The 19641-nt window shown below is 49.5% G+C and overlaps 1 protein-coding gene across 4 annotated transcripts in view; it reads left to right on the top strand.

The window, feature by feature from the left end:
* Positions 1-10374, top strand: part of RFTN1 (raftlin, lipid raft linker 1) — a 208313-nt gene extending 197939 nt beyond the window's left edge. For all 4 annotated transcript variants that reach the window (XM_042903436.1, XM_042903434.1, XM_042903433.1 and 1 more), the window contains one exon: positions 9017-10374. In XM_042903436.1, the coding sequence (XP_042759370.1) occupies positions 9017-9397 (381 nt within the window). In that variant the 3' untranslated portion in view covers positions 9398-10374. The remainder of the gene's footprint in view (positions 1-9016) is intronic.
* The last annotated feature ends 9267 nt before the right edge of the window (positions 10375-19641 follow it).

Here is a 19641-nt window from a genome sequence, read left to right as displayed (position 1 = left end):
CCTCGGGCTAGGCTGTCCAGGGGATGGCCAGGGGCCTTTCTCCCTCACTGGATGTCGCGTGAACCGGCCTGGAAACAGCCGTGCTGAGAGCCTGTGGCTGCTCTCAGAAATTCTCCCACGTTTCCAGAAGAAGTCAAACCCAAGTCTTTCCCCTGTGTCAGACACTTCTGATGCTTCCCAGCCCCAGCCGGTGGGTGATTCTCCCATGGGCGTTTCACCATTTACTCAGGAAGAGATGAGCGAGTCAGTGTGTCAAAGCCCAAGTCAGGTGTCACCCGAAGCCAGCTTGAGCCACCTTTGCTGGCCAAGGCAGCGCTGCCTGGCAGAGCCTGGTGGACCCGCCCCGCTCCTCACGCTTGGCACCGTCCCGTGCTCCCCTGTTAGTTCCTCGCGTCCTTTGGACACGGAGCCTGGACAGGAGCAACAAGCAACGGACAGATTGTAGCAGCCCCTCACCAGCCAGCAAACCCGGGGGGCGGGAGGGAGGGTCCTGGGAGGAACGCCAAGGAAACGGCGACCTGAAGCCAGATGGTGTAGAATGCAGAGGAAGGTCTCTGTCTCCGCTCCAAGATGCTAATGTGACAGGTGACGGCAGCCGAGGACCAGAAGGCAACCGCTGAAGCCACCATTAACCACCAGGAGCAGTCAGCCGCCGGCTGGAAGATGGATCTTCCCGGGACCACTGTCAGCTGCAGCTTTGCCCCAGGCTCCTGGGGACCGCGTGCATTCACAGTGACATCCAACAAAAGCACAGGCGAGGCCTCCATCAAACACCAAAACACGCCAGCTCTGCCCTTAAGAGAGGGAGGTGGTGCTGCATTTTCTGGATCCCAGAGGAGAGACGTGTGGTTTGATTTTGGTACAAAGGCTGTGGGGCTCACAGAGGGCGACAAGCAGGAGATTTTAGAGGTAGAGTTTTAAAGCTGCTGTAACAAGTGGAGCAGCTTCCGTCAGGAAAGTCCTGAGGATGGAGTCATCTAGTTCGTGATCAGGAGAAACTTGCGCCCCAATCAGCCGCAGTCATCTGGGCGGCTGCTCTCTCTTTTGAAGGACTTATTTATCTCCTGCCCGTTCATAGGGTTGGGTCACGTCCAGCGCTTGTTTTCTGTGTGACCTGGAGAGGTCGCCTCACGGGCAGAGCCCCAGAGAGGGGACCTTGCGGCCTGATGGCTTGTCCCCCTTTCATCGTCCTGGCCAGTCTTCCCGCGGCTGACTCAGGTCGGCATGCTACTCCCACTGAGGTCTGGGTGCCCCCACGTTCATGGCAGTAACTCCGTCGAGCCCTCGCAGGACTGATGCTGTTGGCTGCCTTCTGCCTCTTGAAGCACCTTTTCTCTTGGCGCTGACCCCACACCATCCTGGTTTTCCGCTAGGTGGTTCAAACCCAGCCCCATTTCTCTCTCACTCCCTAATCTCTTCCTTAGAAAATCTCACTCATCCCCAGAGTGAAAAATCTGACTCCCCACCTCCGAGGTGATGACTCCTACACCTGCATTTTCAGGACTCGCTTCTGCCCGAAACCCAGCTCCACGTGCCCCGTCACTACTCAGCATCTCAGAGCGACTCGTGATCTGGCTATCCCCCTCCCCCTGTCTAGAACAAGGGCACCTCCACTGTCCAGAGGCACCCACCCACCCAGGGCTCATCCTTGACTCCTCCTCTCCTTGTTGCCGTGGTCACTCCATCCTCAAGACAGAAACTTGAATCCCTCCCCTTCTCTCTGCCATCACAAACCTCAACAACTCTAATCCTCGGTAACCGGTCTCCCCTTCAACTGTATTCTCCATCAGGAGCCAAAGTGATCCTTAAGAAAGAATATTGCAGGGCACCTGGGTGGCTCAGTCACTTGAGTGTCTGACTCTTGATTTTGGCTCAGGTCACGTTCTCACAGTCCTGAGCTCAAGCTTCTGCATCAGGCTCCACATTGACAGCACAGAGCCTGCTTGAGATTCTCTCTCTCCCTCTCTCTCTGCCCACCCCCTGCTTGCTCTCGCGCTTAATCAATCAATCAATCAATCAATGAAAAGAAAAAAGCATACTGAATCATGTCACCCCACTGCTTAAAGCTTTGTGTGTCTTAAGATAAAGGTGGAAATCTACAGTGCGATAGCCACAGGACTGTGTGTGATCTGGCCCTTCTTAGTTCTTGTGCCATCACCCCCATTTTCTGCATTCCACCTACTGTGGCCTTCATGCTCTTCTGTGTCCCTTCCTGCCACAGGGCCTTTGCTTGGACGGTTACCTCTGCTTCACATGCTCTCTTCCTTTGTAATACGTTGGGAATAACCACATTCCTGTCTTGCAGAACTCTTCTTTTGGTCTAGAACTATTTGTGATCATTAGTTTATCCTCTGCTGATAGAGTCAGACATTAACTCCATGGGAGCAAAGCCCTGTTTTCCTGACTTTTACATGCCCAGTACTTGGCTTTTAGTTGGTACTCTACAGATATCTGTTGAACCAATAAATGAGTAATGAAACGTCTGAGCCCAGGACATTCTTATTACGTATGGGTTGAAATCGAAGAAGAGGGACCATAAGGTTGGCACAGCAAGGACACAGCATATTGAGTCCTCTTTTAATCAGCAAAGTGGAGGAAATTCTCCAATCAGGACTTTTTCGGCATTTGGAAGAAGCCTCTTTGTGTGTGTGTGAGTGTGGCTCTCAAAGCAAACAGTTAAACTCCTTCCAAGGTAATAGGTGATTTCCGCCACACCAGAAGTCTTCCTTCCAGCTAACGCTCCTTGAAGTGGAGGCAGATAACGGACAGTTTTTAAAATGTGCGAATTAAATCCATTAGCCCTTGCCGCTCGGAGCTCTGGACACACACTGCTATAAAGTGAGGGATTTCTTTCTCTTCTGCAGTTATCGCTGACACGGACGGCTCATTGGATCCTTCTTGGTATGGGCACCAGCGGGCGGCACGCGCGAGTGCCACAGACACGCTGGCTTGGGAAGCCTGCTTAACTTGTTCAGAGGCTCTCCCGCTACTGCTCGAGATAAGGAATCCGTCCTCCCGGCTGGGCCGCCTGCCTTTAAGCATCTGAATGTTACACACCTCCCCTCAGATCCGCAACCCATAAAGCTGTCGCTGTCCCACGGGTGGCCTTTTTGAGCCTTGGGATCTGGAACAACAGTTGTTTGTTAAAGCCCGAGATTATCCTCAGCTTAAAGGAGGAGGAGAAGCCCAGGTTAGGAAGGGAGCCCGGTGAAGATGGGAGGGAGACAAGAAACCCCTCCATGGGGGACAGAGCTGGGGGCTGTGTTTCTCTTTAGCTCAGTGCTTCTCACACTGTGGCCCGTGGACTAGCAGTATCAGCCTCACCTGGGAGTTTGTTAAAAATGCAAAATTTCCTGGGAATGCAAGCTGGTGCGGCCACTCTGGAAAACAGCATGGAGGTTCCTCAAAAAACTAAAAACAGAACTACCCTACGACCCAGCAATTGCACTACTAGGCATCGATCCACGGGATACAGGTGTGCTGTTTCGAAGGGACACATGCACCCCCATGTTTATAGCAGCACAATCAACAATAGCCAAAGTATGGAAAGAGCCTAAATGTCCATCGAGGGATGAATGGATAAAGAAGATGTGGTATATATACACAATGGAGTGTTACTCAGCAATCAAAAAGAATGAAATCTTGCCATTTGCAACAATGCAGATGGAAATGGAGGGTATGATGCTAAGCGAAATTAGTCAAAGACAAATATCATATGACTTCACTCATATGAAGACTTTAAGAGACAAAACAGATGAACATAAGGGAAGGGAAACAAAAATAATATAAAAACAGGGAGGGGGACAAAACAGAAGAGACTCATAAATATGGGAACAAACTGAGGGTTATGGCAGGGATTGTGGGAGGGGGGATGGGCTAAATGGGTAAGGGGCATTAAGGAATCGACTCCTGAAATCATTGCTTCACTATATGCTAACTAATTTGGATGTAAATTTTAAAAAATAAAACAAGTTAGAAAAAAATGCAAAATTTCCCTCCTCTCTCCAGGTTGCACATGCTGGATGGGGTGAGTGATGGGTTTCAGGAGCCCTCCAGATGATTCTGACGTCTGCTCAAGTCTGAGGGCCGATGTCTTAGGGGAGTAGTTTAGGGTCCTTTCTTGGCTCACCTGTGGACTGCCATTCAATTTTTATCATTATTGATTTTTTTAAAAATAGGCCTGTCAGGGAGGCTTCAGTGTAGATCTTTTTTTAAGTAAGTCAAAACAAAGTGTCTTTAATGGCAGTTAAATCTGACTTCCATTAGCTAACCACTCGGCCTAATGAGTCAAGTGCCTGACCCAGCAGGTGCATCTTAACATTGTACTGTCTGAAAGCTGAGGCCCTTACGTGTCGGGCTAACCATTCCAAAGGTGCATATCCTCTCCCTTTGTTTCTTCTCCTCCCTGACCTCTACAGCAAGAGCCTAAAGCCTCTCGTCTGCCAAGAATGAGAAGCTGGAAGGGTAGTGTGGATGGAGCCAGAGACACCTGCGTTTGAATTCCAGCTCTGCTCTTTTCTAGCTGTGTGACTTTGGGCAAGTTGCTCAACCTCTCTGAACCTCTGTGTGCTCATCTATACAACAGTGCTAACAGTGATTAGTGAGAGGAGTGCTTCGGAAATTCAGGGAAATGGGAACCTTGCCACCGCGTGAGATACGCGGTAGGCACCTCGGTGTGTGCTTGTACTTTCCTCCACAGGTACCCTGCAGCAGTCTGCCTTCACAGCTTGGTACGTTTCGCTTTCAGATGATATAGACCCTGAGTTTTGGCCCCTGCTACTTCCCCGCTTCATGAGAATGCCCCCACAAAGGACAGAAGGACAAGGGAAAAGTTGAGTCAGGACCTCCTCGGGACTTGTCTGCAGCACCCGTGACAGATGTAGAGGGGTGCCCCCCCCAGGAGCTTGGGGAACAAGTGACATCACCACAGCCCATCTGGGGACACAGAAAACAGTGTAGTCCTAGAAGGCATTTGGCTTGACAGATTTCCCTGTGATGACCAAGAAGGACAGAAAACGGCTGGGAGAGTTCTCGCCAGCTCAATGCCAGCAGCCCCAGCTGGTTCCCGGCGAAAGCGGCCGGTGTTCTCCTGGCGGATTATAGCGAATCAACAAAATGTGATCTTCTACAGGAAACTAGATGTGGCTGGACTTCCAGAAGAGGCATGGAAGTTCTGTTTAGTTACCAAGAGCAGCGCTGAGAGAATAGCTGGGTTTGCGTTAGAAGACAAGAGTCGAGGCTAGAATGTGGCACAGGTAGAATCATCCAGGGTTGTGCACTGCTCAGCTGCAGAGGAGGCTCTTGGCATCCACTATAGCGTGGATGGAAGCTTCCTCCGACTTGCCTGATAGCTGGCTTCCTCTCCAAGTACTGTATACAGGCAGGCTTACCTGGCCTGTTTCTAAAAACATGCAAAATGCAGGGGCGCCTGGGTGGCTCAGTCGGTTGAGTGGCCGACTTCGGCTCAGGTCATGATCTCATGGTCCGTGAGTTTGAGCCCCGCGTCGGGCTCTGTGCTGACAGCTCAGAGCCTGGAGCCTGTTTCGGATTCTGTGTCTCCCTCTCTCTGACCCTCCCCCGTTCATGCTCTGTCTCTCTCTGTCTCAAAAAAATAAAGTAAATGTTAAAAAAAAAATTTTAAAAAAACATGCAAAATGCAGATAATAATTTGGGGACATTGATTTTTTAAAAAGGCTCTTCTGTTTTGATTGGAAATAAAACGTAGCAGCAGCAGCCTGTGACAAGGCAGCAGTTATGAACCACGATCGTGCCGTGCCCACGAGCCTCGGAGGTTGCCGTTGGGGGCGGCATCAGTGGTCCTCAGGTCCAGAGTCAGCATCCTGCCCTGGTGGGTATGAGGTTTGAGATGTCTGCGTGGCAGTCTCTGCCCAAGTGGGCACCACTGGGGCAGGGGTCCGAGGCGTCACCCCGCCTGCAAAAGGACTCCGTTGCGGGAGTTCATGGCTTGGGTGCAGGAAGCTCAAACCATCCCAGAGGGAAGTCTGTCAGTCTGTCAGGTGTAATATGAGAGAACCCCCAAACAGGAGTGTCCGGGGAAACGCATCCAACACCATAGGTGAACTCATCTGAGGACTCTGGGGGGCAGGCAGGGCCGAGGAGGACAGGATGGATGTTAAAGCCTAACCTCAACAGGTACTTCTTTCTGTTTTCTCTACTTTGATGAAATACTCACATTTACCAGTGTTGTCCAAACTCTTAAATCCAAGAACCCCCATGATGTGTTCAATCTCAGAACCCCGCGAGTAGGCGGATATTTTGAGGAAATAGGGCTCCACCACTGAAAACTGCACAAAGGTGGCAGATTAAAAACAAAAAAAAAGAAAAAAAATTCCTGTAGCACATGTTTGGTTTCTCCTAGCAAAGCACTAGGTTGTTTACAACGTGGCGAAGCCTTAAGAAATCGTTTTCCACTGATGGTGCAGCTGCATTCCTGGGCTCCCCTTCCAGCCTAGCAAGGAGTCAGCAGTGAAACTCCTTTACTTTTCTCTCAGTCACAGAGTGCCTAACCCTCAACTCCCTATTAGGTGACACTATGTGGTGCCACTGAAATAGAAGGCAGTGACCATCGTGGGAACTTAAACTAAAACTCACCCTATGGTACCGTTGTCACAGAGCTGTGCCTGCCCCAGATTAGTCCCATGATGCTCTTCTTCCTGGCGAGACCACTCTGTCCCTGGGGGTCCTGACTCTGGCCTCACCTGCCCAGCTCTCGCTCCTTTGGGGGCTTCTCTCGCATCCTTTGTGTCTTTCACAACCGGGCTTGGTACCTGCTCAAGATTTTGTGACTGTCACCCTCCTAAGTGTTTACCACGCACAGGTCTCTGGCATCTGACTCTGTGAGCACTGGGGACCCAGGCCCCACTGAGTGGACTGCCCCTCCCTGAGGTGGGGGCCATGCTGGGCATAGGTACCCCTCAGGATGGCAGAGGTCACAGGGATCTTTACTCAGGAAGACTGAGAGCACCCCGTATGTTTGGGGTGTGGAAGAAGGCCACAGTCTCTGCTGGGCTGTTCGCGCACAGAACACATCCCTCTTTTGTAACCACAGTGACCCAAGTATTCTCTTCCACACCCTTCGTATTTTCCTGTCTGCTCAAGCTCATTTGCCCAGATTTATTCCCAGCACACAGTCTCTCAAACTGGCTTCCTCTGGGGCAGTTCGTGTAGTCAGCAGGCTCAGCGGGACTTTGAAAATTTTCCCTCTTTCCTTCCTTAAATTAGTTTCTCTCTCTGGAAAGCGACCAGAAATAATGTCTAGATGCACCAGTGCCTCCTCACTACACCCAAGCGAGGTTTTGACTCTGGAATTATAGGAGTAGCTCGGCTTGTGGGCTCTGTCGTCCTTCCATCCATTCACCCCACAAGTAGGTTTTGAGTGCCGACTCTATGCTGTATTCCAGGGATACAGGTATAAATAAGACCGCTGGCAGCCTTGACCTGATGGAATTGACTTCTAGCGTCAGTCATGGCAGCAGCGTATCTGGTATATTATATCCCAGGTGTGTGCTAAGATTTACATGGATTGTCGTGGTGCTAAGACGCATCACACAGATTGAATCCACATCAATACCCTTTAAGACAGGGCTTGACAAATGGGGGCTTGTCTCCTGGGCCAAATGTGGCCCACCGCCTGTTTTTGTAGATAAAGTTTTATTGGAATACAGTCGCGCACATTCGTGACATATTAGCTATGACTGCTTTTACGATACAGCAGTGGAGCCAAATGGTTACAACAGAGACCATATGGCCTGCGGAGCCTAGAATATTTATTATCTGACTTTCCCAGAAAAAGTCGCCAACGTTGTTTTTACAGAAAACCCAGTTGCCTGACATTGACTTAGGTTAGAGTTACTGTCCCATTGTATAGATGAGAACGCTGGGCCACTGAGTGAGAAATCGGGCTGCTGAATGGCGAAGAGACTCTTCAGGAAGTCTCACGCCACATCTTCCACATGACCCGTTCTTGTCCAGCTCTATTACTGACTGTGCGACCTTGTCCTCTCTAAGCCTCTGTTGACTTCCCTGCCACATGGGGAAATGCTTTGCTGCAGGTCAGGCTCCCCAGGAAGCAGCCTTTGATAGATTTGGGTGGAGGAATTTTTAAGGGGGGGTGCCCCGGGGAACACCTGTGGGGAAAGGAGGGCACAGGAGTGGGCAGGGGGAAAGACGGGCTACGATGCAGTCACAGCAGTGGCTTTATTAGCCAGCCCCCGGGGGAGCCCTGGAACTGGGATGGCCTTTTGGAGTTCTGAGTTGGGACAGGAGGGTGGGGCACACGGCACAGGGCTGGCCCCATATTCTGTGCCCTTCTAATCTGGGAGATCTGGTGAGAGTGTGGGCCCAGTGCTTGGTAGCCCACAGCCTGCTCAGAAGGGAAGCAAGTAGCCAGCACCGTGGCTCATAGGAGGGGCAGGCCCCTGTGTCTTCTCCCATTCTGCTTCTCCAAATAATAGGATTTCAGGACCTCCTCTCCCAGAGCCAACTGAAAGACATACCCCCTCATCCCCAGAGTCCCCTGAAATCCACAACTAACATACAGTGCATGGGGGCGCCTGGGTGGCTCAGTCGGTTAAGGGTCTGACTCTTGATCTTGGCTCAGGTCATGCTCTCACAGTTCATGGGTTCAAGCCCCTCATCAGGCTCTGTGCTGACAGCACACAGAGCCTGCTTGGACTCTCTGTGCCTCCCTCTTTTTGCCCCTCCCTGTGTACATGCTTGCTCTCTCTGACTCTCTCTGTCAAAAATAAGCAAATAAATAAACATTTGAAAATAAGTAAATGAAATACACTGCATGGAGGGCATCAAACAGGCTCTTATGGTGGGTGTGATGTGTGTGGACCATGATTCAAGTTTGCTGCTGGTAACACTCTGCTCCAGGAGTGCTGGGAATCGTGTCTTGCTCAGACAAGAGCTTGCGCACGCAAGCAGATGGTCGGGTGAAGCGCTGGGTTCACAGAGACAACATTGATTTATCCCCATCCTCTCTGCTTTCTAGTTCCAGTGGCGATTCTCCCGAGAAGACATGCACAACAGGCAGATGAGGAAGTCCAAAGGCAAACTCAGCGCCAGAGACAAGCGACAAGCAGAAGAAAATGAGAAGAATTTAGAAGACCAGTTTTCCAAAGCCGGAGACGTGGGAAACTGTTTGCCGGGCCTGCATCAGGAGGACGAGGCGTCCGAGGAGCTGAAGGTCCCCGCCCAGGAGATCACAGAAGGAAAGCTCTGTGTGGAGGGTGGGGCTGTGCAAAACGGTCCTGCGGGTCATTACGGGGCCCCGGAAGGGGGCTGCGCTGAGCAGTCCCATCCCAGAGAGGATGCCAGGGAGGGAGGCGCCCAGGAAGTGGCCGCAGAGCCCGAGACAGTGGGGGACAACTGAGTCCTGAGCGGTTGGTGTTGCACGCCTGATGCGCTGGCAAAGCGGAGGCACCGTGCCGCCATCTGGGTGGGGGGCTGGTTTGCCCCAGTGTCACGTGTTACCCTTTGGCTTGGCTTGACCTCTTCTCGTGAGCTCACCGGGCCCTCTGAGGGCCGGGTCCCTGACAGTTTTGGTCTCTGCACATCCATTAGAAATGTGTCGTAATGCCCCAGTGTTAGAATGCAAGAGGTCAGGTTATTTCTTCATCTGTTTCCCAGTCCCATGGGAAGGAGTGGCCCATCCAGTGCCTGTGTCCACCCCCCCCCCCCACCACTGCCAGGTTCCCCAGGGAGCATTCGAGTCAGGTCCATCCATGGACCTCCCTGGCTACAAACCAAGACTGTTCATTCCCACACCCTGCCGGGGTGCATTTTACATCCGCTGCTGCTCTCTGCGGCTCTTTGGTGATGTAACAACCCCCGGAGCCCATCAGGTGCCCTCCTCCATCTAAGCCCCACACGCCCTGCTGCTTTGACAAGGAAAATGACAGTAGGGAGGGGAGGTGCCCCACCTCCTGGCTTTTCTCGAAGTATTCCCATAGATACTGGTAATTTGAAAATGAAGAGGTAATTCTGTGTGTACACCTGCTCTTGCAGAGTTTCCAAGAAGGTATTCTGTATTAGTATCAATGCCAAAAAATTTTTTAAAGAATTTGTACTCAGCACATTATCTGAACACACGTTCCTTCTTTCATTTCAGGGCAACCCGACTGGTTGGGAGCTCTTGTTATGTGCTATTTTAATCAGTGTATCATTGGCCAAGTTGTTTCCATGTATGCTATCACGTGTTTATATTGTGCAGAAAGTATTGTTAAGGCTTTAAGTAGTTGCAACTGGTGAACCGTGGAGAGAGAATGCCGATTGTCTTGACCCAAACAACAGCCTTTCTCTTCTCTTTCTTGTTTAGTTACTTAAAGCAATAAATCATCTATGAGTTTAGTGCATTGTGAGCATTGAATATTGTGTCACAGTGAAAAGCCTGTCTAGCCTCATGTCCAAAGGACTCGACTCCACAGTCCCCATTCATTCTTTATGTAAGTTTCTGACTCCTGGCAGCATGATGATTTTGGAGAAGAAAATGAAGCTCCTGTAGAAAACAGCAGAGCCAGCTAAACACGCTGTGCTTTCCTGTCATTTGTAGAAAGAAGATGGAAAGTGGGATTCAGGTGTCACCAGGTGAGGCAGGGCACAGCCACTCCCTATTGCCCGGGGTGGTGGAAACAACTTTTAAAACAAACAAAAAGCCCTACCTCGGCTTCTATGCATGTTTCCAGACTTTTAAGTAAATTATTTCATGAAGCAAGTCTCTTCTCTGTTTGCAAGTTTGCTGAAATACACGTTTACACTATATTTTGTAGGGCAGAATTGAAAACCCTGTACAGCCACATTGTACAGTTGTTTTCCTCTTTTTTTATAAAGTTTATTTATTTTCACAGAGACAGAGACAGCGTGAGTTGGGGAGGGGCAGAGAGAGAGAGGGAGAGAGAGGGAATCCCAAGCAGGCTCCGCACCACCAGCTCAGAGCCCGACACAGGACTCGAACCCACGAAACTGTGAGGTTGTGACCTGAGCTGAAACCAAGAGTCGGACGCTTAACCAGCTGAGCCACCCAGGTGCCCCAGTTGTTTTCCTCTTGGTTTTTGAACAAACTTCCACCACCGAGGCCCAGAGCTTCCCTAAAAAGGTTGAAGGCTCTGTTCAAAGAGAAGGCAACAGTTTAAAAATGACATTTTCCGCAGTTATACCCAAGAACATCTATACAGCATTGATATTAAAAATTATCTCTTGGCTTATATCTTCGAGGGTCACGGCTTTTTAAAAATGCAGTAGTTCGCAGAGCCTGGGACAAAAACAATGCCCATCTCTCACAACTTTGGAAGGCGTTTGGTCCCAGCATGCACCCCTTCAGGTGGATGCCTGTATCACTCAGCAGTAGGTACGTTTTTCAATAATTAAATGACATGTATGTTGGCTGCATGTGTTATGGGAAAACAATTGAAAGTGACTGTAGCTAATTTGAATTCCTCAGGGGGTTTGACCCTAGCGCCAGGCTAACAAGTAATTCCTGAATGTCTTGTCTTTTCCGGCTTTTCCACGCTCGTGCTGACATCCGGCAAAATATTAGTCTACCTGAGGCAGTTCTCATACTGACTGGGGGAGCTTTAAAAATTCCTGATACCTGGGTCCCACTCGAGACTGGAGTGGCTGCTCCAGGGAGTGGCCTGGGTACCGGGTTTGCAACCCCACTGTGGAGTCCATGGTGCAACCAAGGGTGAGAGTCGCTGGCCACAGGATTGCTGTGAGCTGAATCACAGCTTGTTCCTTGTGAAATGAAATGCTTTTTACGAAAAGTAAGTAACCAACACCCTGACACTCCACCCCGACATCCTCCATGTGTCTTTCAAGCAGCGGGATTCCCAAAGGAAACGTTACTCTCCTATGATTGCCAATAGGGTGAAAGTCCATTGTTGGCCCAGATGAGGCCTCGTGACCAGGAAAAGCTGCAGAGGCTTGTAGGAGGCTTGTGCACATGGCAGTCAGTCTTTGCATCTGTCACAGCAGGTCTGGAAGGAACGGGGAGTTCTGGGGGTGATCAGGTGACTTAAGTGGGGGCCTAAGTGACTTTGATGGCCCTGCTGCCACTGCCATCCAGCTCAATGGGACATTCCAGAGAGTCAGGCACCACGAGAAGGGAGGCCAAGTCTGGCCTCATGGGAAGGACTGGGACTCTGCCGTGGAGGGTTCTGTTCATTCTTCGGCCCAGTTGGTTTGCCTGTGGAAAGAGGTTTTTGGAAGGGGGAAAAAAAATCTCTCCCAGGAACAAATGAGAAGTTCTTCTGAAGCTGTGGCTTAAATTCTGAGTCTTAGGCCAGGAAGGTATTTTTCTTTTTCTTTTTTTTTTTTTAATTTTTTTTAATGTTTATTTGTGCAAGAGAGAGAGAAAGAGAGAGAGAGGAAGGAAGAGAGAAACAGGGAGACACAGAATCCGAAGCAGGCCCCAGGCTCTGAGATGTCAACACAGAGCCCAATGCGGGGCTCGAACTCACAAACTGTGAGATCATGACCTGAGCCGAAGTCCAGGAGGGTATTTTTCAAGACCTTTTCTTCACCTCCAGAGGTTCAGGGGAGGGTCGTGGGTGGGGAGGAGTGCCATTCAGGTGTGGTGCTCTCAAGCGCACATGGCCACAAGGTCAAAGAATTGACACACGGAGAGCCTAAGGACACCCATGTTAATGAAGTAGTGAGCCTGTTCGACATCGGGCTCCCCTTGGTGGAAAAGCCCAGCTGGGCTTTGGATCGGCTGGTTAGGATGCTAACCTACACATGTAATCTCCAGGTAATTTCTCCACATCTCCAAGCACCAGTGTCCCCACGTGTGAAATGGGGCCGACCCCCACCTCATTAGATTTTTGTATGCAGACGACGTGTGCAAAGTGCTTGGTGTGGTTGTCAGTGAATCCTAATGCCGTCCGGTAACAAGGTGGCAGAAGCTGTCAATGCCCAGCCGGTGCCCACAGACTTCCGTACTTCCAGCCTCTCTGCACTCCGGGCCATGTGACTGGGTTCTGGCCAACAGGAGATGAGCAGATGTGGTGCAGGCCACTTCTGGGCCTGACCTTTACAAAGCCCCTCACGCCACCTCTGCCCTCCCAACACCCTTGGCGTAGTTCAAGATGGACCATGACGTGAGAGTACATCAAAATGAGCTATGCTAGGGGTGCCTGGGTGGCTCAGTTGAGCGTTCCACTTTGGCTCAGGTCGTGATCTCACAGCCCGTAAGTTCGAGACCCACAACGGGCTCTGTGCTGACCGTAAGAGCCTGCAGCCTGCTTCAGACTCTGTGTCTCCCTTTCTCTCTGCCCCTCCCCTACTCCTGCTCTGTCCCTCTCCTTCAAAAATAAACATTTTAAAAAAATGAGCTATGCTAAACCACTGACAATGTAAGTTTTATCTGTTACAGAAGCATAGCATAGCCCAACCTGACAGAAATACGCTAATAACGTTTTTCAAAGTCTTCACGTATTTGTTAGTGGTTTGTAAGTAACAATACGGCCAGCACGGTCCAGTCCTTGTCTGAATGTTTTCAAATCTCCAAGCTGATCATACTTCACTTGAGCTGTGCTTGATGGGACCAGCTTCAAGAAAACACTAGGACGAGACGTTCTAATTCACTTCTTATGAAGCACATTTTATCAGTTCTCCAAACATATTAATCATGGCCGGTTTTAAGCCACAAGACATGTTTCAGGAAGAGCTCTCGGGTGGCGCAATGCTTATCAGGAGGTTCACGTTCACCCAAAACTCCTCACTCAGGCAACACGCTGCGGGCGGGCGGGGCCTGGCTGACCCCGGGAGACCCCGCGGGGCAGCACAGTCTGGGCTCCGGGCCCCCACCCCGAGTGGGCCCAGAGCGGCAGCTGGGAATGAAGGCTCAGGAAAGGGTTGGTGGGAGGCGGCAGGAGAAAAGACGGGGGCCGTAGGCGGCAGCCTTGAGGTGACTTGGCGCCGACTCCCCAGCCGTGCCAGCGGGTCGGGTCTCCCAAGGGTCCCGCCGAAAGTGCTGGAGCTGACTGCGTGGACGGGGCCGGCTGTACCTCGGGTGATGAGCGTTCTGCCGGCTCCGCGACCTGCCCAAATGAGCTCGGGAGAGTCTGGTTTTCCTGTACCTGGTCCCCAGGGTCTGGAACAGGGAATCACGTGGACGTGAGATCTAAAGACAGGACCCAACAAGTCTTTGGCTGGGATTTCTGAGGTGACGGTTGCCAGGGAAGGAAGCAAAGCCAATGTTTACCACAGGTTCCTGTTGATAGAGATCATTTCTGTGGCCAGACTAAGAAAGCTCACTCCAGGTTGTCGAGAGCTGCTCTCTGAACCTGCCAGGTGCTCGCTTCCCTAGCCGCTGCGACACAGTAGGGTGTGGCATCTCCCTGCCGAGGCGGCAGGGCCGTGGCAGACCTGTGGGTGCATTTTTCTTTTCTTTCTTTTTTTTTTTTTTTTTAGGGTTTATTCATTTTTTAGAGACAGAGCATGAGTGGCGGAGGGGTAGAGAGAGAGGGAGACACAGAATCCGAAGCAGGCTCCAGGCTCTGAGCTGTCAGCAGAGAGCCTGGTGTGGGGCTCGAACCCACGAACTGTGAGATCATGACCTGAGCTAAAGTCGGACGCTCAGCCGACTGAGCCACCCAGGCGCCCCCCTGTGGGTGCATTTCTACTGCACGAGGGATCATTCTCCGCACACACAGGTAGTTGTTGTTTTTCATGTTTACTTATTTTTGAGAGAGAGAGAGACAATGAGCGAGCGGGTAGGAGCAGAGGGAGAGGGGGACAGAGGATCCCAAGTGGGCTCTGCGCCGACAGCAGGGAGCGGGAGGCGGGGCCCAAGCTTGATAACCGAGAGATCGTGACCGGAGCTGACGTCAGACATTTAACCGACCACGCCCCCAAGGCGCCCCACGTATGCGGTTTTAAGGCCCACACCACAGTGCTAGGTGCTGGGAAGAGAGCAGTGAACGAGACCGACCCCCATCCGGCTCCCTCGGGGCTTACGACACACGCTAGGTTCCGGCACCGGCAGCCGTAGCTGTGGGGAGTGGCGTGGACAAGGGCGGGATGCCGCGAAGGCACCGACAGGGAGAGGTCACCCACTTACGGAAGGCTTCGCCGAAGGATACGCAGTCAGGTGAGCAGTCCACAGGGTGGCAGTGTGCCTCGCAGCTCAGGGCGCAGACTGGAGCCCCGCTGCCCCGCTAGAACCCGGACTCTGCGGCCTACCAGCTGGGTGGCCTTGGGCAAGTCACTTAACCCGCCTGTGCCTCGGCTGCCTCATCTGTAAAAGGGAGGTAGAGGCCGTAGCGAGAATGAAGTGAGTGTATGCAAAGTGCTTAGAGAGCCTCTGGCACAAGGGAAGTGCTATATACAAACGTTAGCAACGAGGAAGCAAGACTGAACAGGAAGAATGTGAGAGCAGGCTCTGAAGGAAGCAGCTTATGTCCACGTAACTGAAAGAAATCGAAGCAGGTTCGCAGAGAGTGTGTGTGTGTAGGGGTGGGGAGTAGCAACGATGAGATTCGAGACAGAGATGGATGGGCAGGGCCTGAGGCAGCTGAGCCTCGTGAACCCTGGTAAGGATTCTCGTCCTCGCAGTAGGAGTCATGGGAGGGCCGTTGATCAGTTTTAAACAGGGAGATGATGTCAAATTTGCATGTTTAAAAGATCTCTCTGGCCGCTGAAGGAGAAAGGTGTGCAGGGGGCCCAGAGAGGATGCAGAGGGGGGCTGGTGCATTAGTGCAGGTGGGAGTGTGGGTGGTTTTCCCCTCAGTGGAGAGCGAGAGGAAGGGTCAGCTTTGAGAGTGATTTAGGAGCAAAAATCGACTGGATTCTGCACTGACCGGTGAGGGAGGTATGGAAGCTACCAGCCCTACCAGAAACCCATGAAGACTGTCCTTATTAAAAGTATTTCCTCGGAATAGGGGTGTCTGGGGTGGCTCAGTTAAGCAGCTGACTCCTGATTTTGGCTCAGGTCATGATCTCACAGCTGGTGTGTTCAAGCCCCGCATCAGGCTCCACGCTGACATGGCGGAACCTGCTTGGGATTCTCTCTCTCCCTCACTCTCTGCCCCTCCTCTGCCCATTCTTGCTCAAAATAAATATTTAAAAAAAATAAAATGAAATAAAAGTATTTCCTCGGAATAACAAATACTGCAGTGATATTGCCATCGTTCAAAACTTTTCTAGAAACCCTCTTGTGGATTAGTTTTCAGGATTTGAATGACTAACTCAACATGATTCTACAAAGTCACTAAAACATGAGTCTGGATACTTCCCTTAAGACCCAAAGAATAGGTCTTTAATTTCTGGAGGGAGGAAGCTGTTGACAAACAGAAGCAGCTGGTGGGGAGGTACCATGGGTAAGTCATAGGTTGTAGAACGGGACCTATTTGTCTTGGGTCAGAAGGACAGAGCCTAAAACAATTTGTAATGGCAATGCTACAATTATAGCCAAGGCTGTCCACTGTGGGAACTGTGTCTTAGAAATGGAGTAAAAGGACTCATTCAATCCAGAGACGTTTTGAAAACATGGATCCCACGTTGGTTGACGGGTAAGAGGAAGCAAGCTTTCCTCGCTGTAACTAACACAATCTTTAGTAATCAATACTTCTGTATTTAAATGTGTTGCTCACTAGACATAAAGTTCAGTATGGCTTTGGATTTTCTGCTGCCTCTAAATAATATGAAGGTTTAATGAAGGTAAGAAATAGATTTCACTTATCAGGGTGAGCATTAAAATGCTTCCTGTAATGAACCTCTGTTTGTGAATCCTGGGTACCTCTTCTCTTGTTGATTCTTCAGCAAAGAGAATAAGAAAATCATCTGAGAAGGAAGGACAACCAGCAAGTCTGTCAGGGCCTGGATCCCGAAATGCCTAAGTTGCTAACTGTTGAGAAAACTCTTCTTTTCACGAAGCCAGGGAGCTATCAATTCAGCTGCTGTCTCAGTCCAGCCCACCTTAAGCCCCAACAGGAAAATGTTGTCAGTTTTCTTTCTTATTAATGGTGAATCCACCATTTCTCCTGAGCCCCAACTCCAGAATTTAATCAGTACCACAGTGCAGAAGTCCTCTATATCAAACCAAACTTTTCCCTTGCTTCGGCCCAAGGCAGTTTCTTCTTATTCTGTCGACACTGGAGATGCAAACAACAGTAATTGCAACAATGAATCAAGTATTTGAAGACAGTTAAGACCCTCCTTCGTCATCTCTCATCAGAATGGCCAACCTCCGCTCCACTCGATCTCTAAGGCCCGTTTTTTTCCATCAGGAAAATTGCAGAATGATCATGCTAAAAGGGATTCTAGGTTGTGTAGTCCCACCCACTTGACAGATCAGGAGAGCAGGTCACGGACATAGTAAGTCGTGCAGGAAGCTGTACAACAGGGATGACTTAGGTCTCTCGATGCCTTGGCACCCTGTTCTCTCCACCCTACTACACAGCCAACTAAACTTGTTCCATTCTTTCTTTCTTCTCTCTAGGTGCCTATAGTCCCTAAGGACAGACAGGCTTGGTTGGATTTTTTTTTTAAATCTCACTAAAATGGAATGGAGTGTTCTGGTTAAATGAGTCTCTCTTTAAAAAAAAAAAAAATGGGAGGCAAGTCTACCCCGTTAATGAGTGGGGAGGATTTTGGAACAAGGTCAGGGCCGAGTCTGTGGAGAGGACTCATAAGTCACGCATTGTCACTGTCAGCCATGTGAGCTTGGGCAAGCCATCCAACCACTCAGTCTCATTTCCCTTACTGGTAAAATGGAACAGCATCTTCACCCTGATCATCCTGCCTACTTCACACAGACACTGTGGCTAATTCAATGAGCTAAAACAAATGTCTTGTCAAATGCCAAGTGCTCCTGTAGTATTCATTTGATAATAGAACTCTAGCCAAAATCTAGACCACCAGTGAATTCAGGTGAACTCCAGAGTTACTATTTCCCATCCCTTTTCCTTTATTACTTTATCTGTGAAAATGAACCTCTATGGCTACATCTAAGACCTTTGTGTTTAAATAATCTAGAGGTTGGGGAAAAAAAAAAGGAGGTAAAGAAAACACAGAATATACTAAGAAGCTATAATAATTAGAACAGTGTTGAATCAGAGCAGGAACAAATAAATAGACCTATGGAACGGAGAGTCTAGGGGAAAAAAAATCCATCTGTAGGTGGGAGTTTCATATGTGATAAAGAAGGCATTTCAAACCACTGGGGGAAAGTGTGGAATATTTGATAAATGGTGATGGGCAACTGGAGAGCCATATGAAAAAGTCAGATCCTTATCCCCCATCAAGCACAAAAATTAATCTCCAATAGATTAAAGACCTGCCAAAGTATCAGAAGAAAGTATATTCATAAAAGCCAAGGGAAAATATGTGATTATATATAAATTTAAAACTCTGGTGTAAGTTATAACAAACAATTCAGGGACAAATAATACATTGGGGAAAATATTTGCAATGCATATACAGACAAAAGATTAGCATGCATTCTATTTTATAAAGAGTTACAAATCCATAAGATATCAAAGTGGACATAAAATGTGAACACACCATTCTAAAAAAAATGGCTAAAACATTTTTGAAAAAAATGCTAGGGAGCAATCAGGAAATTAATTTTTTAATTAATGTGACTAGGAAACACACTTTAAAGACTTAAACAACCTAGCGTCAGAGAAATGGGTACTTTCATACTCCGTTAGAATATAAATCGACTGTGCATTTTACAGGGCCATTTGGCAATACCAGCCAATTTTTGATCCAGAAATGATCCAGAAATGACAGGATACATGCACAAGAATTGCACAAACAAGTTTGTTTCCTGCAGTACTGTTTGTAATAGGCCCAAACTGGGAACAGTGTAGATGTCCATCATAGAGATGTAATTACGTACATGATGGCATGCATCTACAGCTGGGAGTAGGCAAGAAGAGTAAATTCATAAGTGCACGTACCTGTCTGTGTGTCCAAGGTTAATACACTGCAAAAGGTCTAATACCTAGCAAGCTCTTTATATAGAAGTTCATGCTAGCTAGGCCAGGGAGTGGGATGGGAGAGAAGAAAACTTTGGCATTTTGATGCACATGCTTTCATATTATTTGATTTTTTATAATCATATTCATCAGGTAATTAAGAAAGAACAAAGGAATAGACAAAATCTTGGGACATGGAGATGACACGGAGGTCAGGTTTATGGGCTCCTGCAGGGGCAGGGGCAGGGGTAGGGGCAGGGGTAGGGGCAGGGGCAGGGGCAGGGATGGGGGATGGTGGGGACGGGACGTGGGGGTAGTTAAGAACCCAGAACAGACAGGATGGAGATGGCTGCTTAGTAACGAGGAAGTCAGGACTCCTGAACACAAATACTTTTCAATGCACGCCTTGAGTGGATGGTGGGTCAGAAGGTATCTTCGTATGTCATCACCACGCCTGCTGCCGAGGCACGTATTAGGAAAGAAGAATATTAAAGACAAGACATCCCACTACTTCTCGAAGATGAGAATGGTATAATTCTTGGAGTTTCATTTAAAATAAAATGAAATAACAGCGCTCAGGTTAAATTATCAGCATACGATCATCCGCAGTACCCAGGAATGAAGGAAATTGCTGTTTTCCAATCAGAAAGAAAGAAAAAAAAAAAAAAAAAACCTCTCCGACAGAGGTGCGTGA

The sequence above is a fragment of the Panthera leo genome, chromosome C2 (assembly GCF_018350215.1).
Source record: "Panthera leo isolate Ple1 chromosome C2, P.leo_Ple1_pat1.1, whole genome shotgun sequence".
Taxonomy (NCBI): domain Eukaryota; kingdom Metazoa; phylum Chordata; class Mammalia; order Carnivora; family Felidae; genus Panthera; species Panthera leo.
Note: the sequence above shows the minus strand (reverse complement) of the source record. Positions and strands in the feature narration are given on the sequence as shown.